The 25,249-nt window shown below is 40.4% G+C and overlaps 1 protein-coding gene across 1 annotated transcript in view; it reads left to right on the top strand.

Annotated features, from left to right (window-relative positions):
• The window catches only part of IGHMBP2 (immunoglobulin mu DNA binding protein 2), a 101,972-nt gene extending 76,946 nt beyond the window's left edge, over positions 1-25,026 (top strand). The window contains exons 10-15 of the mRNA XM_089520811.1: positions 6,503-6,621; positions 8,394-8,488; positions 9,431-9,554; positions 15,433-16,266; positions 17,203-17,387; positions 23,955-25,026. Coding sequence (XP_089376937.1) covers positions 6,503-6,621; positions 8,394-8,488; positions 9,431-9,554; positions 15,433-16,266; positions 17,203-17,387; positions 23,955-24,146 — 1,549 coding nt within the window. The 3' untranslated portion in view covers positions 24,147-25,026. The remainder of the gene's footprint in view (positions 1-6,502; positions 6,622-8,393; positions 8,489-9,430; positions 9,555-15,432; positions 16,267-17,202; positions 17,388-23,954) is intronic.
• The last annotated feature ends 223 nt before the right edge of the window (positions 25,027-25,249 follow it).

Genomic DNA, 25,249 nt, shown 5'->3' with positions numbered 1-25,249 from the left:
AACACTGAAGAAAGCAGAAGCCTTGAGGGAAGAAAGTAAAGATCACATTTTTCAAACAAATGTCAGTGGGATCCAGTCTAATTACCAACCCCAGCCCAGGATATTTTTCTGCTTCAAGTTAAGCAGCAAATGCCACTCCACTTCCCCAAGTCAAGTGGCATAGTAGCTTTGAAAGTTCAAAAATTGGTCTTAAGGAAACGTTTTATTTAATCTTAGCAGGTGGAGCAAACATTATCCACAATATTGTACTACCTTCTCTTCCCATAAAGCCAAACATAGGGGTAGCCCAAACCCAAAGAACTGAAACAGAACCAGTATAGAATATATCCTATGGATTATGGATACTTTCTGTCCTTCACATTTTTCTCTGCATTTATCCATGAGGAATTACTGGCCTGCTCCTATCCATGTTGCAGGGATTCCAAAGCAGTGGCAGAAGTTGCTGCTTCCTCCCTATCTGATGCTACCTGAGGCAGCTGCTTCACTTGGTCTCATGGTAGGGCTAGTGGTGGTATCAGTACAGTGCTATAATTTATTTAGATATTTTTTCACAGGAAAATGTGTATAGCACTGCAGTCTAACTTAGCTTCACTTAGCCTCCACTGAAATGAATGTTACCTAAGCCATAACTAACTTTTTTGTTGCTTTCAATTGGAACTTCATTAGAACTGAGTTGAAAGGCCTTTCAAAGGGTGTAGCAGTTAGAGAGTTGGACTGAAGGTCCAGGTTCCAGTCTTCCTTGAATAATGAAATTTACTGAAGTCACTCTTTCTTGCCCTACCTACCAGTCATGTTGTGAGGATGAAGTAGAGAGAAAGTAAGCCATGTATGCTGTCTTGAGCCCAGGAAGATGGGACATAAACGCAACTAATTAATAAGTTCAGTTAGTCTAACTGTTGATTCTAAACCCAATGAGTTAGAAAGTTAGCCCAATTTTTATCTTAGCCCACCGTGGGTACTTTTTACTTGAGGGTGACAAGTGCTGAAGAAAGAATGAGTGTTGTACACTTTAGACAATTACTTATCCTGCATCAGCAGTCCCTGAAAAAGCCTCCTTTATATAATAAGTGGGTGATTCAGAGTAAAACTGAGTTGAAAGAGCATCAGTCATACAACAAGATCAAAGTTCTTGGCTTACTTCTCTTTCATCATGAGGAAATCATCCCTTTAGCAATAACTGACAGGACTGTTAATGGTGCATGGCAAAATTCTTTAGTAAATTTTAAGATGAGTATCCCACCCTTTAAATTCTTGAAATTAGTATTTCCAGGAAAATAATAACTCACATAAAATTAAATGAAAGCACATAAAAGCAATGAAAAACAGCAGAATGATAAGCACATCAAGTGATGGCAGCATAGTAGCACCAACTAACAGGTCTAGATTTGCCTAGCATCAAAAACAATCTTGAGAGAAGATGCCAGGGGATCCTTCCTGAGAGCAGGGTGCCACAACCCTAAAAAACTCTTTCACCACTAGCCAAGCTTCCAGTCTGTGAGGGCAGGGAACATGGGATATTGCTTCTAGGGATGACTTGTCATGTGGACAGGTTTGGGTACAATAAAGTTGTGGCATTGGATCTCACATTATGAACAGCTTTGAAGATTAGCACTGATATGTAAAATTGTGTTCATGGTAGATTTGTACTCAGTACAGTATAGGTGTTGTTTCCCATCAGCTCTGTAGCCTAGCAGCTATATTTTGAACTACCTGCAGTTTTGGGCTGCTTTCCAAAAGATGCTCCTGGTATAGTGCTTTGCAGAAGTATTCTAACCTCACCACCACACCCCATTTGACTTCTCCACATTTTGTTGTGTTACAACCTGGAATGGAAATGGATTTAATTGGCATTGTTGCCACTTGATGTACACACAGTATGCAACACTATGAATATGCAAACTATTTATATTGTGGCCAGTTTGGTTTGGTTTTGTTCACTTTTGTGCAAGAATAAATATACCACTATTATGTTGATGATTATTATAATATTTCTTTATTTTGTTAGTTAGTTGATTATATTCCCAGTTTGGGACTCAAGGCAGCTTACAGCAGTTTAAAAAAGTATAGCAAAAAATTCACAGTGTACAAAAGTTTCAAATGTAATGAAATTATCAAAAATTAAAACCATCCATCTAGCACATTATGCAAGACCCATTCCCCCTGAGTAATCAGTCCTCAAAGGCTTGCCGAACTAAAACCATCTCCATCTGCCTGTAGAAAGAGAGCAAGGAACATGCTGGTTTCTTATCAGCTAGTCTAACCTCTTGAGGAAGGGAGTTCCAGTGAGAAGGTCCTCTCCTATGTTCCAGATATACCTGTGAGAGTAGTGGGACAGATGGCCTTCCCCAGAGGATTGTTTGTTTGTTTGTTTGTTTGTTTACAGTATTTATACCTTGTCCTTTAACCAGAAACATTCCAAGAAGAGCTTATAAATTATTCATTTGACAGTTCCTGTCTTCAGGCTTACAGTCTACATTAGACACACAATATAAGAAAATGGGAAAGGACAGTGGGAAAGGGAATTAAGTCCAGCGGATTCTGGCTGTTCTTTTCTCCCTCTGATGCCACAACAGTGGCCGTTAGGAAAGAGGAAAGGCCTTTCTTTGGCTGCTGGGGGCCTAGGTATGATAAAACTGTGCCTGCTTACTTTTCTGTCCCTCAGAGGTTGTCAGAGATCTTTTGAGATCTCAAAACACAGACAAGTTCATATGGAAGAATGCAAACATATTTTATTTCACTTCCAAGTTTTAGCAGAATAGATGTAAGGACCTTAAGCGATGCAGGTTGCTCCACGCCCCTTGACACTACTAGGACCTTTAGTGACTCCATTTAAACTTCAGGTGGGGTTTAAGCATTCCTAGACTAGAGACTAGGTCCTTGAACAGATCTCAATAATCAGTCTCGAGAATGCTTGCAAATTATACAAATCATCTGTCATGTTAGAGCACATAAGATATTTCTAACACAGGCCTCTTATACTAAAACAATATGCATTGTTAGGATTTATACTAAATATAGCAGGCATAGGCATGTTACAGACCGCCCCTTTGGGGCGGCCTGTACCCGCCCTTTTCCCCGACGGATCGGGGCCTCAGCTGCCACAGCGGCAGCCCTGAGGCCCCAATCCGCCGCTTTTCCAGGCCGCAGGAAGCAGCAAAAGGCCACTTCACGCGGCCTGGAAAGGGGGTGTCCTTGGAGCTTCAAGCCCCAAGGACACCCCGACAGCAGCGGGGAAAAGAGAAAGAGGCCACTCGGCCCCTTTTTTTGTGTGTGTTGCTGGCACAGTTGTGTAAAGGCTGTGCCAGCGACACAAATGAAGGAAGGAGCGCCGTTTCGGAGCTCCTTCCTGCGCCATGGAAAGGGCGCCACAGGTGCCCTTCCACGGCGCCAGGACGTCACGTCTGCGCCACCCCATTTGGAGGCGGCGCGGTCATGACGTCGTAATGGCAGCGCCCATGTAGAATGGGCACCGCCATTTTGTACATACTGTGTACATACTAGGGTTGGGAGCGTCTGAAAGAGACGCCCCCAGGCAACCCTAGTACGTACACAGTACATACTAAAAGGCCCTTCTGGAAAGGGCCTTAGAATGCTGGAGGAAATATTTGTCTTAGTACTTAGTGTTCAAACAGCAGTTTATATTAATCAAGAATTTTAAAATAGTTAAATGCTTAGTATGTATAACACTTTCAAACATTCCGTACACTTCACATGCATAATCTAGTTATCATTTTTACCTTACAGTAGGCATAAAGAATCTCCTGATCAGGGGTTTGGTCCTGCCTCCAACATAATTTGGGCTGCATTACTCTCCCCTTATCCCAAGGAGGTTGCCTATTCTTACCTTACAGGATTGTTGTTATGCTGAGTTACTATCCCTCAAATTGCAGATGGGGGCGGAAGCAAGGTGTGGCATGCCAAAAGCAGCTTCATGCATCCAGTGGTGAAATTAGAATTGGGAACTTTCCAAAAGCCACCATCAATATTTTTTTTCTAAATGTGGTGTTCCGTTCTGTAGGGACTCATTCATATGTAACAAATTCTCACCCTCCCACATACATATATCTTTATTTTTTTTTCTTATTATCATTAATAAAACATAACACAGAACCATAAATACCCTACACACAAATATACTTACAAATATACTTACAAACACATCTAAAACTACACAGTATGACACATTCTAACAAATAACATTACATCACATCATAACAAAATCAAATGACTTCCTTTCCCTCAGCTTTTGCTATTACTGTCTGCTTATGTGTCTTGTCTTATTCTTGATATTCCAATTGTACATCTTAAATTTACATTTTGTCTACACTTACTTTTAACACAAACAGTATAAATATGTTTTTTTCATTACTTTTCTGATTAAATATTCCATCTACAATATACCAATACAAACATAGATCCTCTCTTCTTTAGGTATCCTCTTATTTAATTTTCCTCTTATTTTTAAAGATTCATCACACTTAATTCTCCCCATTTTTCTCCTAAATATTTTATCATTATATTCCATTCCTTTACCAGTGTTTTCTCAGATTTTTCTTTCAGTCTAAATGTGAATTCATCTAACTCCATTATTTTATATATTTTTGTTAAACAGTGTCTACCTTTAGAATTTCCTCCTTTTCCCACAACTTTGCAAATGTTATTCTTGCAAGTGAAAAATGAGTCTACCATGTATTTTCCCCCCTACTTTCTCTTTGATCGTCCCTAATGACAAAGGTGCGTTACAAACCGCCAAAAAGTGGCGGCCTGCACCCGCCCCTTTCCCCGCCGGATCGGGGCCTCAATGGTCAGAGCAGCAGCCGCTGAGGCCCTGATCCGCCGCTTTTCAGGCCGCAGGGAAGCGGCAAAAGGCCCCTTCCCCGAGGCCTGGAAAGGGGTGTCCTTGGGGCTTCGAGCCCTAAGGACACCCCGCGGCAGCGGGGAGGAGGAGAAAGGGGCCGCTTGGATGCCCCTTTCTAACCCTAGCACGCATGGAGCGCACACTTTAAGGCCCATTTGTAATGGGCCATAGTTTCTGGTTTGAATGGAATGTTTATACCCAGTTCCTGTACTATTACTTTGTTTATTGATGTCCATTATTTTCTGGTTTGAGGACATGTCCACCAAAAATGGTAGTATGTCCCTGGATTTTGTGCACACTTCCAACATTTACTTGTCACACCTTTGTATATTTTTGCTAATCTAAGTGGAGTTAGATGCCATCTTAGAAACATTTTATAATTATTTTCTTTTATATCTTGACATGTATTTCATTTGATCTTTCCACATTTTTTCCCTATTGATCTAAATTTATTGTTTTACCTATATTTTGGGCACATTTTATGGTTTTATTGTTTCTTCCTCAGTATCCCACTTCAGGAGTATTTTATATAATTTCAGAATTAGTTTTTTGTTTTCCATTTCCAATTTTCCCCCATTCTGATTTATTTCTTTCAATATCTTCCATTTTGATTTCTGTTTTATCTCCCTCCCTCAGTTTGCCTATACAGGTATTAGTGACATTCTGTGCCATCTTGTTTGAGTTATTCCTGCATTTTAAACCTAGGTTTGTCATCTTTTACCCTCAATATATCTTTGTATTTCATCCACTTTTGTGATGGTATTCTCTCCCTACTGAAGAAAGCTTTGTGTGATGAATTCTACCTTGGGATCTTATGGCATATTCTCCTCTTATATTTCTTCCGTACTTTCTGGAGAGTTTGCCTTATAAAGTGGTCATTATATTCTTTATTCAGCTTTTCTTTTTCATAAAGCAGGTAGGTGTACCATCTGAATCTTAATCTGTCTCTATGTATAACGAAATCTGTTTATTGTTCATCCCTGTTTAACAAATTTTGTTTGTTTTGTTTTTGCTAGCTATCTTGTTTGGGCATGCATGTGTGTATTTACACCCACATACTCCAGCAGAATATTTTGTTCATACGATACTTCCAGTGCAGAATAATCGTTGACCACTATATGCATGGAATTCTCTGGAAGAGCTGGTGAAATTAAGGATCAGTGAAACAGTAACTCTGGGAAGAGCAGTGACCATTGCACTGGGTGAAATGGTCTTTTAGAATGTGGGCCCTTCCAAACCTCACTGTTTTACCCAGAGGGATCTTCAAGCCAAGACATGCTGTCTTTGCCATCTTTAGAAGCCAGGAAGAAAACCATGAAATATTAGACTATATGGTAGCCTGGTTGAACACAGCCCCCCCCCCCCTTTTTTCCTTTTTTTTTTTTTTTTTTTGCCTTGTACTTGGCCCAATGGCATTACTAGATGATCCTAGCTGAATGGGGAAAGGCTAAAAGATTCCACATATTTGTACTAGCAAGCTATAGCGTCAAGGCTTCTTCTGCTCTGTAGCTTGACCTATGAAGACTTGGTGAAATAATTCAGATCAAATTGGATCAGAGTTTTTTAAACAAAGTCAAACTTTTGTTTTTATGCTAATAGTAGTTGAGTGCTGTGGACTCATTGTTTTTTCTTCTAACTTGTCAGGGACCTGCCAGGAGTGGCTTCAACAGAAGAGACTAGTATCCCATTGCTTCTGATAGATACAGCTGGCTGTGGCTTATTTGAACTTGATGTGGAAGACGAACAATCCAAGGGGAACCAAGGTACTCTTGTTTTCTCTTTTCTAAGTCTTTTTTCCCTTCTGCTAAAATCTGTTTGGTTTCTTCCTGGCTTTTCGTTTTGAGTTATATCATCCATGTGTGTAGTAGTGTAATTCAAGCTTTGCTAGTGGTGACTGTTTTCCAGAAATGTACATAGGATGCTGTCTTATATTGAGCTAGACCATTGGTCTATCTGGCTTAGAATTGCTGACTAGCAGTAACTCTCCAAGGCTTGAGATAGGAATCTTTTCCAGCCCCACCTGGTGGTGCCAGGGATTGAACCTGGGACAGTCTTGATGCAAAACATTTGTTTTCCTACTAAAGCTAAGAACTCTCCCTATATTACAGAAATAATCCTGGGGAGATACTTAAGAACTCAGTGATGTTATACCTGAGATCTTAGGCATTACATGTAGATAGGTATTAAAATATGATGTATGAGGATATTTCACGTGTGTCAAACTTTAAATTTTCAAGTTACAGCCAAAAGAGTCATTGATAATTTGTTACATTTACAAGCTAATTATAGTATTTAAAGCTATTTACGTGCAATTGCCTGAGAGAACCAATGGTAGCTATAGTCCAACAATATCTGGATGTTCTTCATCCCTCAGTCTAACAACTGAAGTATGCTGAAATTCAAACAGTGTGCATTCTGCATAGCAACAGGTAGGAGAAAGAGTTCTTAATACTGAAGTGGAAGGTTGTCTAATTTGATTTTATAGCTTCAAAAAAGGCTTCCCACAGTCTGCTGAAAGCTGAGGGAGCTCAAGGGAAAAACCACATGTCATACTCAGAAATGGAGGTTTAAATAGCTCTCTTGAATTGCAGCACAGATTCTGAAATGATGGGCAGAGCTGTGAGCTGTCAGTTTGAAATGCTGAACTCTCCTGACTTCCATATGGTTTGTGGTGCATCTCAGTTGAGAGAACTTTTGCTTTTAATTACCTTGGCACATCACACTTTGTCAAATGTCTGAGTGAACAAGGCATACTGTATATACTCAACTATAAATCAACCTCCTGTATAAGTCATGATCAACTTTTGGGGCCAAAATTGTGGATTTTTATATACCCATGCATACATCGAAGGTTGGACTTAAAGGAGCAGCCCAGCTGGAGAGGCTGCAGGGCGATCGATCGCCCTTCCCAGCCTGTCCCCATCTGGGTTTGCCTCTATGGAAGGAGCCCAGCTGGAGAGAGGCTCCAGGGTGATTGGTCCCCCTCCGCAGCCCGTCCTCAACTGGCCTTTCCCCCACAGAGGGAACCCAGCTGGGCAGAGGCTCCCAGGCGATTGGTCACCCTTCCCAGTCTGTCCCCAGCTGGGCTTTCCCCTAATGGAAAATGTTTTTACCATGTAGGGAACTGCCAAGTTTTTTGTGAATCTATGCCAGCAGACAGACCTCCATGCCACTAAAACATTTATAAAAGCAGAGTGAGCCATATATAGCATAGTGAGTAATAACATGAGAGAGGCAGAGAAAAAGTCTCACAGCTGTTAATTTTGAATTCAGTCCTCATCATGTGCCTGGTAAATAACTCACAAAATGAGGTGTCCTGATCTCTTGAGTGATCTGTGACCCTGGATTCCTGAGTAATTAGATTTGTTCTTTAAGCAGAATGGCTTTAATGGTTTTCAAATTGAGTTGTGAATGAAAAGCTCCCTTTCACCATCATTGAATGAATAGCATGGTTTTCCTATAGAACTTGTTAGCTTATTCTGGGATAAAATCATTTGTTCTTTGGTCACAGCTAAGTTTATTTCTCCTCTTTCAGGTGAGGTGCGTCTTGTTGGTTTACACATACAGGCTTTGGTAGAAGCTGGTGTTAAGGCAAGAGACATTGCTGTCATCACTCCTTACAATCTCCAGGTGAGTACGTCTGCCATGCCCTCAGAAACGCAACATTAAGGAATGGAGAATGAAAAGCAAGGGCAAATCCACTTTGTCCTGATTTATACTGCTAATATCTAGGGCTCTGGATCTATAGAACAGCTGTATCAGATCAGAAGTACTGTATAAACAAAGGTACAGGAATATGTTGCCCTCCTAGTGTTGATAGACTGCATAGCCTTTCAACACCATTAAGCAAAGCCAATGGAGAGGACCATCACATTCCTAATCCGTGTGTTAAACTTATAACACTTACTGTATTCATTTGATATAGCGGCTGGAGCTAAAGTTTCAGTGGAATTTGTTGACCTGAGTTGACTTTGCTTGCTTTTGCTCTTGTGTCAGTTGCTGAGTCCAGTCAGCCAGCTCACCCAAGCCTTTCCCATAGCAATAGCAAGTACATTTCTACACTGCTTATCAGTGCACCTAAGCACTCCCTAAGCAGTTTATAATGTGTTTAAGCTAACTGCCCCCAACAATTTGAGTACTCATTTTAGCAACTTAGGAAGGATGCAAGCTTGAACCCTTGGCTGGTATTGAACTCACAAGGCTGTTATTGAACTCACAACCTTTCTGTCTGTGAGTGAGTTTATTTCTCCTCTTTCAGGTGAGGTGCGTCTCAATGTGAGTTAATGCTCCATTACAGGCATTAACCACTACACCACCAAGGCCCATCACCTTGTTACCTCCTGAAGGTGAACAGAGTTAACATTCCTCCATCCAACTGTAGCCTATATCACAGCAGGTCAGATGGACATCAAGTGAAAATGCAATGCACTTTTCTTCCTCTTCTTGTAGTGGACCTTTAAATTTAGCTGGTTTAATTTGGGAAATAGGAGATATTTCACATGAGATAACATTACTCTTTTTATGTTCTGGTGCCTTTTTTTATTATTTATCAGCCATGGCTTTGCTTTTCAGGTGGACATGCTAAGGGAGCTTCTCTGTCATAAATATCCAGAGCTGGAAATTAAATCAGTGGATGGTTTCCAAGGAAGAGAGAAGGAAGCTGTTGTCCTTTCTTTTGTAAGATCCAATAGGAAAGGTAAACAACTTAGTACCCAGGACAATAGAGAATGAAAATAAACTTTATTTGAAAAAGCCGTTAAACTGTTGCTAGTATTATGGATTGGCTCAGCTGACCCTACTTTGAAACAAGGTACTTGCCTCTTGTATAGATGGCCCCAGCATCACAAGAATTTCTTTGCTGTAGAGTAAGGGCAAAAATTATCTGGTTCTTCAGATGTTGTTGAGCTGCAACTCCCAGCTTTCCTTACCATTGACTATGCTGGATAGGACTACTGGATGTTACAGTTCAATAACACATGGAAGGCCACACAGTTCCCACCCCCGAGCAATCATACACTGTGGAAATATCCATGACAAAAACATAGTAGTGTGGACAAGGCAGATTACACTTCTTACTTGTACCCTGATAAATGCATCAATACCATACAAGCAATTGGTTTTGCCCATCTTGCAGCCTGGATTTCACCAAATAGAAATGGCTTCCGTACTAAGTTCAAGTGAAGGAAACTATTGGCCCCGTCTCCAGCACAGTACTTCTTCAAAAAAAAAGCTTTGTTGAGCCAAGATATGGTGTAAAGAACACTAAGAAAAGTCCACAGAAAATACTTTCTGACAAAATTAGAGAAGTAATGTAGGGCTTTTGCTGAGCTGCTTCATATTGTGGTGTGTAGCATCAAAAAAAAGTTTAAAAATCCAAGTAATTGGAATGCATTTTGTGTTCTCTCCTAATGCGTGCAGGTTTTATGTGTGTTGTAGAAAAATTCAGAATCTTTTCCTTAGTAGTACAGCTAAACATGACAAGAACTTAGCACTTTTTGTTCCAGAGAGGTTGGAAAAAGATATGTCCAAATATATGGTCACTTACTTTAAAAAAAATAGTAGCTAGATGCATATATGCTAGAAAGCAGAACAGTCTTTGAAGTGGGGTTGAAATTAATTTGGGAAGAGTGTCTGACTGAAAGATAAGAAGCAGTAGAATCTTAACTAGAATCTTTCACATTATTATTATTATTATTATTATTATTATTATTAACCTTTATTTATAAAGCGCTATAAATTTACACAGTGCTGTACATACAATCTTTTTAATTGAACGGTTCCCTGCCCTCAGGCTTACAATCTAAAAAGACACGACACAGAAGGAGAAGGGAGTGGTGGTGGGGAAGGGGCCTGTCTAGTAAGATAATACATATAAAATACATAGCAATACAGAAAATGATTGAATAAAACAGACAACAAAAGAACATCAAATAGCAAGTGAGAATTATGCAATGCCTGGGAACGCTTCTCTGAACAGGATGGTCTTCAGCTCCGTTTTGAAGCTGGTTAAAGAAGTGATGGCTCTTGCTCGTGGGGGAAGAAGGTTCCAGGAGTGAGGGGCAGCAAGTGAAAAGGGGCGAATCCGAGATGGGGCAGAGGAAATCCTGGGCTGGGACAGCAGACCTTGACTACCAGAACGGAGGGCCCTAGTGGGAAGGTGAGGGGAAATAAGGTCTGATAATTAAGGAGGGGCCAGCCCATGGAGGGCTTTAAATGTTGACAGCAGGAGCTTATACTGAATGCGGAAAGGGAGTGGGAGCCAGTGAAGGGATGCCAACACAGGAGAGATGTGGTCAGAGCGGTGGGTGGATGTGATAATGCGTGCAGCTGAATGCTGGACAGAAATTAAAGGATGGAGGTGAGAGAGAGGAAGCCCAGCCAGGAGGATGTTGCAGTAATCGAGTAAAGTAAGATCATTAGAGATAGGTCTGTGTATCTCCATGTGTATATGAACACACTTGTGAGTTAAGATAGGAACTGCACAGCTATGCTGTGTATTCCCATTTCTCCTGAATATATTGTTACCTACATGGTGTGTACATGTATGTGTGCTTAAGTATATATAACAAAAGTTGTATCAGATTTATCTTAAAAAAAATAAACCCAAGCTCTCCCTTAGCCTAACCTGCCTCAAAGGGTTGTGAGGATAAAAATGGGGAGGAATACTATCTATGCATTCTTGAGCTCCTTGGGAGAAAGTTGGTATATCAATGTAGGAAACAAATAAATACTACATAAACCCATTCATATTGGATATATCAGCAGCTCTTGGTAATTTCTTAGCTTAAAATTCTGCATGACAGCAAAGTTCAAGGAACCACATACTTGTGTGAGACCACTACAGATACGAGTAAGAAGCTAGCCTATTTTCAAGGTGGATGTAACTTTGGCTGTAACTGGTTGCATTTTCTTGATTAAAATAGTGAATTAATGTCTTTTCTGATCAGCACTCCTACTCTTCTGCTATCATAAGACAAAAACCATTATGGCTATAGGAGCCAGAGCAGTAGGACCTGGCTTTGCTATCTATGTCTTAAAATAGTGTAATCAGATGGAAACATGTTATTGTTTCCATACACTGATAGGAACCTGAAGTTCCATATATACAGGTTGGTGACTGATGCATTTTAGTATACCAGTGTGCTGCTATGTGCTGACATGTTGTATAACTTCAGATGGTGGGAACAAACCCTGCTGTCCTGATTTTCTTTTAAAGTATTCTTTTCCACTTGTCTTCTGCTTCTCTTCAAGAGCAGAGAAATTAGCCACCAACCAAGTTAAGCATCTGAGCTGACTCATCTTGGCATTTGCTGTCTGTTATTATAGATCCTTAAGAAAGTAATTGGAGATCAGAAATAGCTTCTGGAAAAATCTCATATGAACTTGCATTTTATAACCATTTACTCATACACATGTGTTGGTTAATTGCTTTCTTTTAAAAATAGCATATACTATCTATATTTCTGACCTTTATGAAAGTTAGATTTGTGCCAATAACTAGATATAAGCAGAATATAGCTGTGGGGCTCTGTGAGATTTTGCTTGCTGATTTCTGCTGGAAAATACAATCCTGACATATATCTTCAGCCCAATTCCATTTTGGTTGTGAACTTTAGTGAAGCAGTTTGGACCATCCATATGAATAACCCTGCTTTTCTACTTCTGGCATTCCAAATCAAAATCATGGGAACCAAGTATGAGCATCTGTGACTTATGGATCTACATCCAGACCCATTAATCTATCTTATCTGAGCCACATAAATATACAGTGCGCCTGTGTCTGAAAACCACACTGGGGAAGGGGGCAGTGCACCCCATAAGGGGTAATGGCACGTGCGCCCATGGTGTGAACGCGCCACCGCGTGCACAAGCCCCATTCATTTAAATGGGGCTCAAGCATACATGGAATTCCCCTTACACGGGGGGAGGGGTCCAAAATGGATCCCCCACCTAAGGGAAGGGCGGACTGTATAGCCTTCAACCAGTTAAAGATTATTAACTCTCTGATCACCTACCTTCTGGCAAATAAATTATTTCATCCATTAAAATCAAATATATTTATGTATTACTTAAATCAACTGTGTAGGTTCTTTTAAAGGTATTTTAGAGACCAACTTACATTGCAGAATTAAGAAACTCCCTCATTAATGTTTGAAAGGAAATTCCATATTTGATACTTTCCTTCCTTCCTTGATGCAGTTAAAAAAACAACAACAAAGCAGTCTCAGAAAATAAACCAGTATGTTTTCAAAACTCATTCATATATAATAATAATAATAATAATAATATGTTTTATTTATAAACCGCTATTCCACATAGATCATAGCGGTGTACAAAAAAATTATAAAACAGTAGAAGAAAAATCTACAATTAAGATACACTGTATTTTCAGGCTAGCCCCTGATGACATTGGGCCAGCCTGTTCTCTCCCTCAGCGGAAGATGACAGTTATGGAGGGAGGGCACTCAGTCTTCAGGCTAGCCCCTGATGACGCTGGGCCAGCCTGTTTTCTCCCTCAACGGCCGAAAGATGACAGTTATGGAGGGAGGGCACTCAGTCTTCAGGCTAGCCCCTGATGACGCTGGGCCAGCCTGTTCTCTCCCTCAACGGCCGAAAGATGACAGTTGTGGAGGGAGGGCACTCAGTCTTCAGGCTAGCCCCTGATGACGCTGGGCCAGCCTGTTCTCTCCCTCAACGGCCGAAAGATGACAGTTGTGGAGGGAGGGCACTCAGTCTTCAGGCACATATATATATATATAATGTGCACACTCCTTACTGAAGCGAATAAATACCATAAAAAACTGGGACTTCCTACTAAGTATAAAGCTTCAGGTGATCAATCCAAGAATTAAATTCATAAGTGTTTGAAGCAACTAAATTCAACCAATTTTAAGGGGATTTGTTTCTGTTTTTTAATATAAATATCTATTGAGTTCCTTGCCAGACCTGTTCTTCATTGATTTCATAGGGTGATTTGAAAAACTAGTTATGAGAGTAAAAGAAATCAATGTAATAAAATTAATGTCACCCAAGCAAATCTCATTCATGGTAACGTCCTTATTCTTTTGACAAATTGAATTTATTTATTTAATTTACGCTTTCCCTTTCTCCCAGTATGGGACCCTACTGAAGATGTTTTGTTATCCTGTTTTGTTGACAAACAGAAGTTACTATGTGACCAGTGCCATGACTACATTCAGAAAACTGGGCACCACAATTCAAGAAGGATGTTGAGAAACTGGACCATAACTTAACTTGATTGTAGATTGTATTTGTTTCTAGGGTTTTTTTATTTGAATATCTATTGAATAAGTATAGCATTCATAATGGAGAAGGAAATAAGGGGTAAAGAAACAAATAGGAAGAATAAGATATAAGTATAGTTAGTAGTGATGAAGATGATAGAAGAACAGGTGAGATAAATAGGTTGTGTATAAGAGATACTAGAAGTAACATACTACGCAAAGAGGATGGAAGTCATAGGTTTTAATTTTAATGTTGGAGGGTGGTTTGGGTGGGTGGGATGGGGAGTGGGTTATGTTGTTGTGTTGTGTATGCTAAAAGATTGATATGTTGTGTTGTAAAATTTGTTAATAAAATTAATTTTAAAAAAAAGAGAAACTGGACCATGTCCAAAGGAGGGCGACTTAAATGGTGAAGGGCCTGGAAACCATGTCCTATGAGGAACGACTTAGGGAGCTGGGGATGTTTAGCCTGGAGAAGAGAAAGTTAAGAGGTGATATGATAGCCCTGTTTAAATACTTGAAGGTATGCCATATTGAGGAGGGAGCAAGCTTGTTTTCTGCTGCTCCAGAGAACAGGACCCAGAACAATGGATGCAAGCTACAGGAAAAGAGATTCCACCTCAACATTAGGAGGAGCTTCCTGACAGTAAGGGCTGTTTGACAGTGGAACACACTCCCTCGGAGTGTAGTGCTTTCCCTGGAGGTCGGTAAACAGAGGCTTGATGGCCATCTGTCAGGAAAGCTTTTATTGAGAGTTCGTGCATGGCAGAATGGGGTTGGACTGGATGGCCCTTGGGGTATCTTCCAACTCTAGGATTCTGTGATTCTATGAGTGGTATACAGGACATGATTTCTATGGGTAAAGTCACTGTCCGTGAATAGTGAACAACTTCAGATGCATTTGATCATCTTAATTTAGAATTAGATGTTATTCATTGAGGAGACTCTTCATAGTGTAGGATTAGGTATTGAACAGAGGCTGCAGCACCCCCCAAAACTTCACATCTCATGTAGTTTGAAAATGATAAGAATAGTAGTGTCTACTTTTAATGTATACGTTGATGCTTCATGGTTGCTTATACTTGTTTGATATCTGTTAGTAACCTATTTCACAGGTTCATTGTAGGCACTGTTTAGGCAGTGGAGGTTGCACAATGTAAGCACACAATAGGAAGACTGGTATTCTTTGTGGATTCATGTGGGAATTCCCATTAAACACAGTGAAATTTGGTTCTAAACAATCATGCTTGGGATGGAACTGCTCTTGTTGTCATTATTTTATGTTGGTTGGTGTCTGAGGTCAGTGTGATTTTTTTTTATGACATGTAGGTGAAGTGGGATTTCTTGCTGAAGACCGGAGAATAAATGTTGCATTTACCCGTGCTCGACGCCATGTAGCTGTGATTTGTGACTCTCGGACCACGGGAAACCATTGTTTTCTTAAACGGCTGGTGAACTATATGAGCGAACATGGAGAAGTACGCACAGCCTTTGAATATCTGGATGACATTGTGCCAGAAAATTATGCACCCCAAAACTCTCAGAGTTTCAGTAGCGAAGGAAAGAAATATAAATGCAACAGAGCAGTGGCCCCAAAAGGTGATGGTGAGAAACGACAAAGAAAATCAGCCAAACAGCCTGAAGAGAGACTAACAGAGGGCTCAGTGCCAAACACAGCCAGGATCACAACTGGAGGTTCTGAAGTGAAGGAGCACTTGTGTAAACATAAAGCAAGGATATTGGAGTTTCTGGACAGTAGTGAGACCCAACTGGATTTTCCTCCATCATTAAATGCTCACGACAGGCTGCTTATCCACCAGTTGGCAGAGGAATACGGGCTGCAGCATATAAGTCTGGGTGAAGGAAAAGAGAGATACATAAGCATTCGTAGGAAAACTGCTGCCACAAATGTATCTATCGGAGATGTGAAGGCCTGTGAACAAGAATTGTCCCCTAAAGATCCAAGTCCTCTAAGGGAGATTTCTGGCCACACTGAGGAGAGAGTAAGCAGCACTAGCCCAGGTAAAGTAGATCTGAAAACATTGCACATGGAAAGGATGCAAAGGGAGAAGGCCAGGAGAGAGGAAAGAGAAAAACAAAACCCACAACTGAATGTAAACCTGCAGGAAATCACTGAGAAGAAACATAAAAATGACATCAAAGGTATATATTCCTTCTGTTGCAAATGTAGCTTTATTGTGTCATTTTACATTCCTTTACAAAGCTCTCTCTGTGTGTCTGTCTGTCTCTCTTTTGAAAGTTTAGAACAATTACAGTGTTCTGCAATTCTTTTTTAAAGACACTTCTTTAGTTTGCTGGTCTGGTCTCTGAAGCTGCCAGCCACAGGTGTTGGTGAAATGTCAGGAATAAACTCTTCTAGAGCACAGCCACATAGCCTGAAAAACCCACAAAAAACTATGGATGCTAGCCATGAAAGCCTTCACTTTGAGTTTACTGTTCATATAAAAGTTTACCAAGGAAAGGTCCATAGTAAAATGAGTATTAGAGTTCCTTTTACTGTGGGTTTAGAAGACCCCTGTTTTACACTGTCACATATCTAAGTAAAAGATCTTGGAAGTACCTCTTGGGAGACCTTATGGAACTAGTGCCAGTGAGAATGGACAGTTCTGGTTGAATGGCACTATGTTCGGCTCCATGGATTGTGTTAATATATTTAAATCATCAGCCACAAGCATTCCTGCCAATCAAATACTCCCACATACTTCATCTTTGCAACTTTTTCCATATCTTGTGTTCTCTTTTTTGTTTAGTTTATCTCACACAGACCTTCTGGGTAGAGAGATCTTGCCACATTTATGTTATTTTGAGTGATCCGACTTGCTTTTCATGGCATAAATAGTCATCTGTTCTCATGCATATACATGTGAGGCCAGCCTTCTGTCAGTCACTTCATACATCTGAAATGACAGTCACACAATGGCTTTCTGTTTTTTATCATTCTAGCTATGGGGACTTCCCAGACTACTTGGAAACTGGTTCAACACAGCTGTGCCCCTTTACACCCATAAGAAAATATTGCATTTGAGTCTTTCCTTTGTTACTTTTTGGTAAAATTATTATTTCTTTCTCCTTTTTTAGGGAAGCCTTCTATTAAAACCAGAACAGAAAGTGTACCTGAGGAAGACTTCGATGCTATGATTTCTGCTGCAATTAAAGCTGACAATACATGTGGTTTCTTCAAGTGCAAAGCAAGCATAACAACTCTGGGACAGCTCTGCCTGCATTGCAATAAACGCTACTGTCTCAGCCACCTCATCCCAGAGGTATATTTTGTCCTATCCTTGTTTAGGCAGGCTAAATATCACCCCCATCTTCCCAGTCTCTTGACCCACAGGTCTTTAAGAGTCAGCCTCCTTTCACATGCAGTGAAAAGATACCTTATTTTGAAGCATTTGACAGGCTTGGTTTTCCAAAGAAGCTTATGAAGAGCCATTGAACCATTCACAAAACCAGTTTGTCATGTGCAGATCAACTGGTGGGGGACACCCTGCCCCACTGCTGCTCAACATGTTATAAGAATATGCAATACCCTGAAAATGTACCTTTAGAATGTGATGGGATTATGGAGTAATGTAGCATAATGTGGACATAGATATCCACAAGGGACCCTGTTGATTGTCTCTAGTTTACTATCCTAAGGATGGGGAAGACTTCTGCTGTGCTAGAAGTGGGTAGGGGTGAATCCCCATTCAGTGGTGGCATCTTTGATTATAGTTATTAGGAAACATATGAAGCTTTTTCTTCCCCTTTTAGTACTTTTTATGGATTTAGTTTTATATGAGCTTCACTGTGTCTGAAAAATCTCCCTTCACCTTTTCCCCACATTGTAATACAAGAAATTTTATTTCCTGTCAAATTTATATACTTAATTCCCCTTTTCTTGACCTTTAACAAAAATATAATCCAGCCTCCTCCTGTCCTGTCTGATTTTCTCTCGCTTGGCTTTAGATTTTGTGTGTGGGTGGGTGTTTTCTTGAAAATGAATAGGGTTGAGAGACTTTGTGTCCTTGCTCTGGAATGAGCAGACTTGGCCATTAAAAGGCACTTAACATTGCAGAGCAAGGGATCTGTGTTTTAACAATGTGTCACTACTGAAATAATGTCATTCTGCAACATCCTTTCCCTCCCACCAAGTGTATGAGTCATTTCCTTTTTACCTCAGATCACCCCTTTCTTCTATGCACATAATTCCCATTCATCTCCCCCATCCCACTCCATTCCAGTGCCGGTTCAAAGGGTTATAGGAAGCTGGGATTCTAGGACACATGCATATATAGAAACCTCATGATGCTAGCGTGGAAATGGCTGTTGCTCAAGCATAGATAGAAGATCTCACATTCAGTCCCTGACCTCATTAAAGACTTTCAAATGGCAAGGCTGAGGAACACCAGTGCTGAATACTTTAGGGAGCTGCTCTTAGAGTAGACAGCACTGAGCTAGCCAGTTGATTAGCATAAAGCAGCTTCAAATGGCTCTGCTCACATCATGTGCTCCCCACAAGCATATGGCCTTCCCTGCTGCCAACTTCCTTATCCCCTTCACTCTGCCCTAGCTGTTTTAACTATATTATACGCCAAGAATGGGATAGTAGTTGTTATCATACTTCTGCAGAAGATGCTACAAACACAACAGCTTCTGCCTGGATACAGATCAGAGGCATGCTTTCTTACAGATGTCAACCAAATGTATGAATTACTGCAGCTGTAGCGAAGAAGTGGGTGAGATGTTAGGTGTTCTCTGCACGTGCCTAGGGGGCAATCCTAACTCTTGTATTACATAGGGATATCTCACATTACCTGGTCCACCCTGTCACGTCTGCCTGCGTGAGTCACCATTATGGTACATAAAAAGCCTCATGCAAGGAATAGTAATATTGATTAGTAGTAAGGACTGTTTCCCAATGTCTTTTGTCCATCTCTCTGATTTATTTGAGTTAGTCAAAAGTATTGCAGCTAGCTACTGAGGACATTTTAATCAATAGTACCCAACATGGCGGGGAGGGGGAGATCGATTTACAGTATTGGCATTCTGTATGCTGTTCTTTTTTAAATATGTAGATGTTTATTAATGTTAAAAACATACAAACATAGAACATTAAAAAATGAAACCAGACATCACATGACATCCATACATAGAATCATAGAATAATAGAGTTGGAAGAGACCGCAAGGGCCATCCAGTCCAACCCCCTGCCATGCAGGAAATCCAAATCAAAGCATCCCTGACAGATGGCCATCCAGTCTCTGTTTAAAGACCTCCAAGGAGGGAGATTCCACTACACACCAAGGGAGTGTGTTCCACTGTCAGACAGCCCTTACTGTCAGGAAGTTCCTCCTAATGTTCAGGTGGAATCTCTTTTCCTGTAGCTTGCATCCATTGCTCCGGGTCCTAGTCTCTGGAGCAGCAGAAAACAAGCTTGCTACCTCCTCAGTATGACATCAATTCAAATATTTAAACAGGGCTATCATATCACCTCTTAACCTTCTCTTCTCCAAGCTAAACATCCCCAGCTCCCTAAGTCGTTCCTCGTAGGGCATGGCTTCCAGACCCTTCACCATTTTAGTCGCTCTCCTTTGGACATGCTTTAGTTTCTCCACATCCTTTTAAAATTGTGGTGCCCAGAACTGGACACAGTATTCCAGGTGGGGCCTGACCAGAGCAGAATATAGTGGCACTATTACGTCCCTTGATCTACACACTATACTTTGATTGATGCAGCCTAAAATTGCATTGGCCTTTTTAGCTGCTGCGTCACACTGTTGACTCATGTTCAACTTGTGGTCTACTTGGACTCCCAGATCCCTTTCACGTGTAGTTTCATTCAGCCAGGTGTCGCCCATCCTGTATCTGTGCATTTCATTTTTCCTCCCTAAGTGCAGTACCTTACATTTCTCTGTGTTGAATTTCATTTTGTTAGCTTTGGCCCAGCTGTCTAGTCTATTCAGTTCATCTTGAATTTTGATCCTGTCCTCTGGGGTATTAGCTTTTCCCCCTAGTTTGGTGTTATCTGCAAATTTGATAAATATGCCCCCAATTTTGTCCTCCAAGTCATTGATAATGATGTTGAATAGCACTGGGCCAAGAACAGACCCCTGTGGGATCCCACTGGTCACTTCTCTCCAGGATGAAAAGGAACCATTGTTGAGCACCCTTTGGGTTCGGTCAGTCAACCAATTACATATCCATGTAACAGTTGCCTTGTCTAGCCCACATTCTACAAGCTTGTTTGGAAGACTGTCATGGGGAACTTTGTCAAAGGCCTTACTGAAATCCAGATATACTATATCCACAGCATTCCCTTCATCTACCAAGCTGGTAATTTTATCAAAAAAAGAGATCAGATTTGTCTGGTATGACTTGTTTCTCTGAAATCCACGTTGACTTTTTGTGATTATGGCATTGCCTTTTAGATGTTCACAGACTCTCTGTTGAATGATCTGCTCTAGAATCTTTCCTGGTATTGATGTCAGACTAACTGGACGATAATTGTTGGGATCCTCTTTTTTTCCCTTTTTGAAGATGGGGACAACGTTTGCCCTGCTTTAGTCTGCTGGGACTTCTCTTGTTCTCCAGGAGTTCTGAAAGATTATTGCCAATGGCTCCGATATTACATTTGCCTGCTCTTTTAATACCCTTGGATATAGTTCATCTGGTCCTGGAGACTTAAATTCATTTAGATTAACAAGGTATTCCTCTACTATCTCTTTACTTATTCTGTGCTGAAATTCCCCTATTCTGTCTTATGCTCCATTATCCTCAAGTTGAGCACTCTTTTCCCCTTTCTGAGAACACTGAGGCAAAGAAGGAGTTGAGTAATTCTGCCTTTTCTCTGTCTTCTGTTAGCATTTTGCCATCTTCTCCACGCAGTGGCCTTACCGTCTCCTTCTTCTTCCTTTAGCTTTGGACATATTAAGGTCTTGTTGCTGAATTTTAAATGGGTCGGATGTAGAAGAGAACATTTTCCTTTTTTTGCTATAGGCAATCACAAGCATTTTCCCCTTGCTACCATTTTAAAGCTAGCAATTAAAAAAAAAAGATCCCTCTGGTGACAGCTGATTGCTCAGAACATATTGAGACTTACACAGTTTGAATTGATTATCTTACCTTTGGCACCTCTTGGATTTCTCCTGGAAGTTTAAATGGATCTGATTTAAGGAATAGGGCTTCTGTAATTAAGTAACTTCAGTTATTATCAAACTGTCGTGGAGCAATTCAGGTAAAGTTCAGTGTTCAATCTCTCTCAGCTCAAAATTTAGACTAGTTGAGATGGAATTGATAAGATGTTGAAAATTTTAGATGGAAATCTGGATTTGGTTCAGTCTAGTCACTGTCAATTCTCTATTTTACTTATCTGTAAATCAGTTGCTATTTGCATTGCCTGAAAGTGTTTTTCTTTTCTTGTAACTTTGGACACAGCCTAAATGTCAAGATTCTAATGAAGTCTTCTGTCATAATATAAGCAGTTGCCACAGTCCTGTTCCATCTTAACAAATCTTTCTTTCCAGCAACACTGCCTGCTTGCACATCTTCACTTATCTCTAATGAAGCAGACTCCCACAAAATCCATTTTTAGTCATTATTTAAGCTTCCTTTTTTATTTTATTAAGGTTCTTGCTTTTCTCCCCAGATGTAATTTCCTCCAGATGTAATTACAAAAAACATTGTACTTATGCTAGTGAGAACTCTTTCCCCTAGAAACCCTAAAAAGCTGAGATACTGCATTTTTCTTTGCCTTCTGATTTCAATATATCTGTTAATTTTGACCCAGATATAGTGGTAGGCCCCTTGTGACACTGTAATAAGTTCTCCATTCTCTACAACATAATTTTCCTCCAAAATACTTTCAGAACTTTCCCTTATCTTATTATGCCTTCTGGAATTACCATTTGTGACCCTGGGAGGCCCATTTCTACCCTTTGAGGCCCATGCATTCCCCACACCATCCTCCAGTGTTTATATTTACTGAAAAGGTCATTTTGTATACTTTAGGTAGCATAAGAGGGAGCAGTTTTGCTATGTTATTGGCCTTGTGGTTTAAACTCAGGGGTGAGCTTTTTTCCAGAACTGGAAAGTGCTTGTTAACTGGAGGATGCTTGTGGTAATGGAAAGGCCCCTTCTGAGCTGAAAACAGATACCTAGAGGGCATGAGAAACCATTTTAAGTTAAAAACAACTGGTAGGGATTGGAGGAAGGAGTGCTCCTCTGAGGTCCAAGATGTGGCTCTCCAGAGGTTGCCAATCCCTGTCCTGACTTAGATGATGATGTTTTATCCTACTCTTGCTTTCCGATATAATAACGTTAGTTTACAAAATTGTTTTTTTCCAATCTGTACTGGTATAACAATGCTGCGGCTTAGTCAAAAATGTAAACTCCTTTTCTTACAGCATGATCAAGATGTTTCTGCTCTTTCCCTATCAGTTGTGGTTAGCTGTGGGGAAGACCACTGGACTTGTGGCAAACACTCCTATTGCATGAAGCAACTGTCTTCCCCTATTGTGGTGCCCTTCAGATGTGTTGGACTTCAGCTCCCTTCATCCTCAGTTGGTGTGACCATTGGCTGATGGGAGTTGCAGTCCAGATCTAACCTAACTGGAAGGCATCTGGTTAGTGAAAGCTTACATCAAGCATGGCACACCTTTGGTATTTCAGCCCCATCAGCATTTTAAATATTTCCTCAGAAAACCACTATATGTTTTGTCTGTTCTGTTGTGCTAAAATTTGAATAGAAATCAGAAGCTATTAAGCTAAACTGCAGTGACAAAACTGCATCAATATTTACTTGTGTTTGCTTTATTTCTTTCTGCTCTTTGTTTTGTTTTGCTTTTGTCCTTCTGTCACATTATCTACTGCTGGTTACTTCTGTAACACTCAGCATTTTGTGTTCATCCAGTTGAAAAAACCCAGCTGGGCTCTTTCCCTCTTAAGAGAAGCAAGGGTGGAATCAGCAGCACAGTATCATCTGGCAGCTCTGATGATATTTCATGCAACAGGATTGAGTCCAGCTCACTTTGAGGTTTTGCACCTGGTAACTGGAGCAGCAGCATCTTGTGTGGTGAACCAAAGGATCAGTTTCATTCCTTAAAGTAGGGGAGATCAAAATGTAACCCACATATGGCCCATGAGGACATTTTTGTGGCCTTTGACACTTCCAGAGTCCACCAACTGATCTTTTCCTGGCCAAAAAAAGAGAAAGTAAATTGTACAACTGACCTTTTAACTAGGTTGCAAGTCTCTCTCATAGTGTTCCAAGCTCTGTTTCTCACCCAGGCATTGTCTAGACTGAAGCTTGCTTAGCTTTAAATATCCAGCCATCATTTTGCATACTCAGACTGCTCATTGGACTCATAGGAGCTTTTCCAGGTTATTACTAGCTAGCTATGATGTGTTTTATTGTAATGTTAAGGCTTGATTGTTCTTGACTCCCTTGCTTTCTTTGGATTCTCTCCAGATTGTGGCCTCATAATGTTGGAGATAGGCAGCAATATTAATATCTGTCAGCAGTATTAATATCTGTCAGCCGGGGTGGCAAAGGTGCTCAGATGATGGAATGGAGGTATTACCTTCATTTTTAGAGTTTGTGAAGAAAATACTTAAAGCCATCTGATAGTATGATACTGTTTCTCTTTAGATTTACCTAGTGGATAGGTAGATAGAATGACCTTCAATTTTTTTTCCAGTATTAAAAGAGCCATCAATAAACAAATGTCTTATTTTTATAGACTAAGAAGAATGTTCAGCTTTTATCACCAGGCACCCTATTAGTGGCAATCATTGAATGCCTCAGGACTGTTGGTTGGCTTCCACTGATATTTTGGCTTTCTTTCTCACAGGTTCATGGGTGTGGGGAGAAGGCCAAAGCGCATGCCCGACAGAGAATCAGCAGGGAAGGTATTCTCTATCCTGGGAGTGGATTGAAAGACAAGTCCTTGGATCCTACCAAGAGAGCTCACCTCCAGAGGCGCTTGGACAAAAAACTAAGTGAACTGACTAGCCAGAGGAAGAGCAAAAAGAAGGAGAAATGAGAGGGACTGTATTGGGCTTATCTGGTCCTTCAGACACTTTCTTAAAGCAACATTTTCAGACTCCAAAGAAGAAAGCTCATGAGCCTTTTAATCCTTTCGCTGATTTTTTTAAACCCGAAAAACCAGGCCTCAGCCTTTCCTAGTTTTCAGAGGGCCAAAACCAAAAGTAAATCACACACATACTAAAAGGATCTGTTTGCAGTGTTTGAATAGTGCTCCTGTGGCATCTTGTTGCACCTTGTTTTGTAAAATGTGTTGATACCAGTCATGTTAAATATATAAAGCACTGTCTATAAAAGAAGAGGGTGGACAGCCTTTGCTTGGAGCAATTATATTTATTGGCAAGGCAATTAATTTATAGTGAGTGGGTGTATAGCAGATTTAAATGCCTTGAGCAATGGAACTGTCCAGTTGATGTTGTATAGAAATGCAATAATCATTGTCTGTGGGACAATAGGCTCTCCTTACAGAAGACTGGGAGTAATGTAACAGCCCTAGTCCATAAATTAAGACAGACAAGCATAATTTCCCTTCTCCAGCTTGGAAACAGGTATCTTGAAGAGAAAAGATTTGGAGTATGATATAAATGATTATGAGAGGACACAAAACTTTAGATTTCTCTGCTTTCAGCCACACTTTATAAAATAAAAAGATGTATTTGTGCTAAAAACACAATCTTAGAACTTAAACCTATATTGTGGTGATGATGATAATACTGGTACAGTTAAAAAGAGACTATTAGAGGGCAACATACCCTCCATGTTTTCTATAAAGTTAGTGCTCCCAAGCTGTACCCTTTGGACTGTGTCTGAAGCTAGTAGGCCTCAAGGCAATAATGGTTTTCAGTAATAAAGAAGGAAATATCCTTGTTTGGCATAATTATGCAGAGTGATTTTTATTTGTATGTGAAAGTAAATTAGGAATCTGTTGGAGTGATTGTGTTGAAAGCATTTATCAATTGGCAGTAGATGGCAGGGAAAGTTGTGAAGGCAGCACATTACTTTGAAAATGAGCAGTTGATCAGCTTTGACTAAACCTTAAAATGCAAAGCACATGTACAGAGAGAAATCCCATATGGACCTCACAGTTGGTTCTTAGCTTTG

The sequence above is a fragment of the Sceloporus occidentalis genome, unplaced genomic scaffold (assembly GCF_023333645.1).
Source record: "Sceloporus occidentalis isolate IW3139 unplaced genomic scaffold, rSceOcc1.0.p SCAF_4, whole genome shotgun sequence".
Taxonomy (NCBI): domain Eukaryota; kingdom Metazoa; phylum Chordata; class Lepidosauria; order Squamata; family Phrynosomatidae; genus Sceloporus; species Sceloporus occidentalis.
Note: the sequence above shows the minus strand (reverse complement) of the source record. Positions and strands in the feature narration are given on the sequence as shown.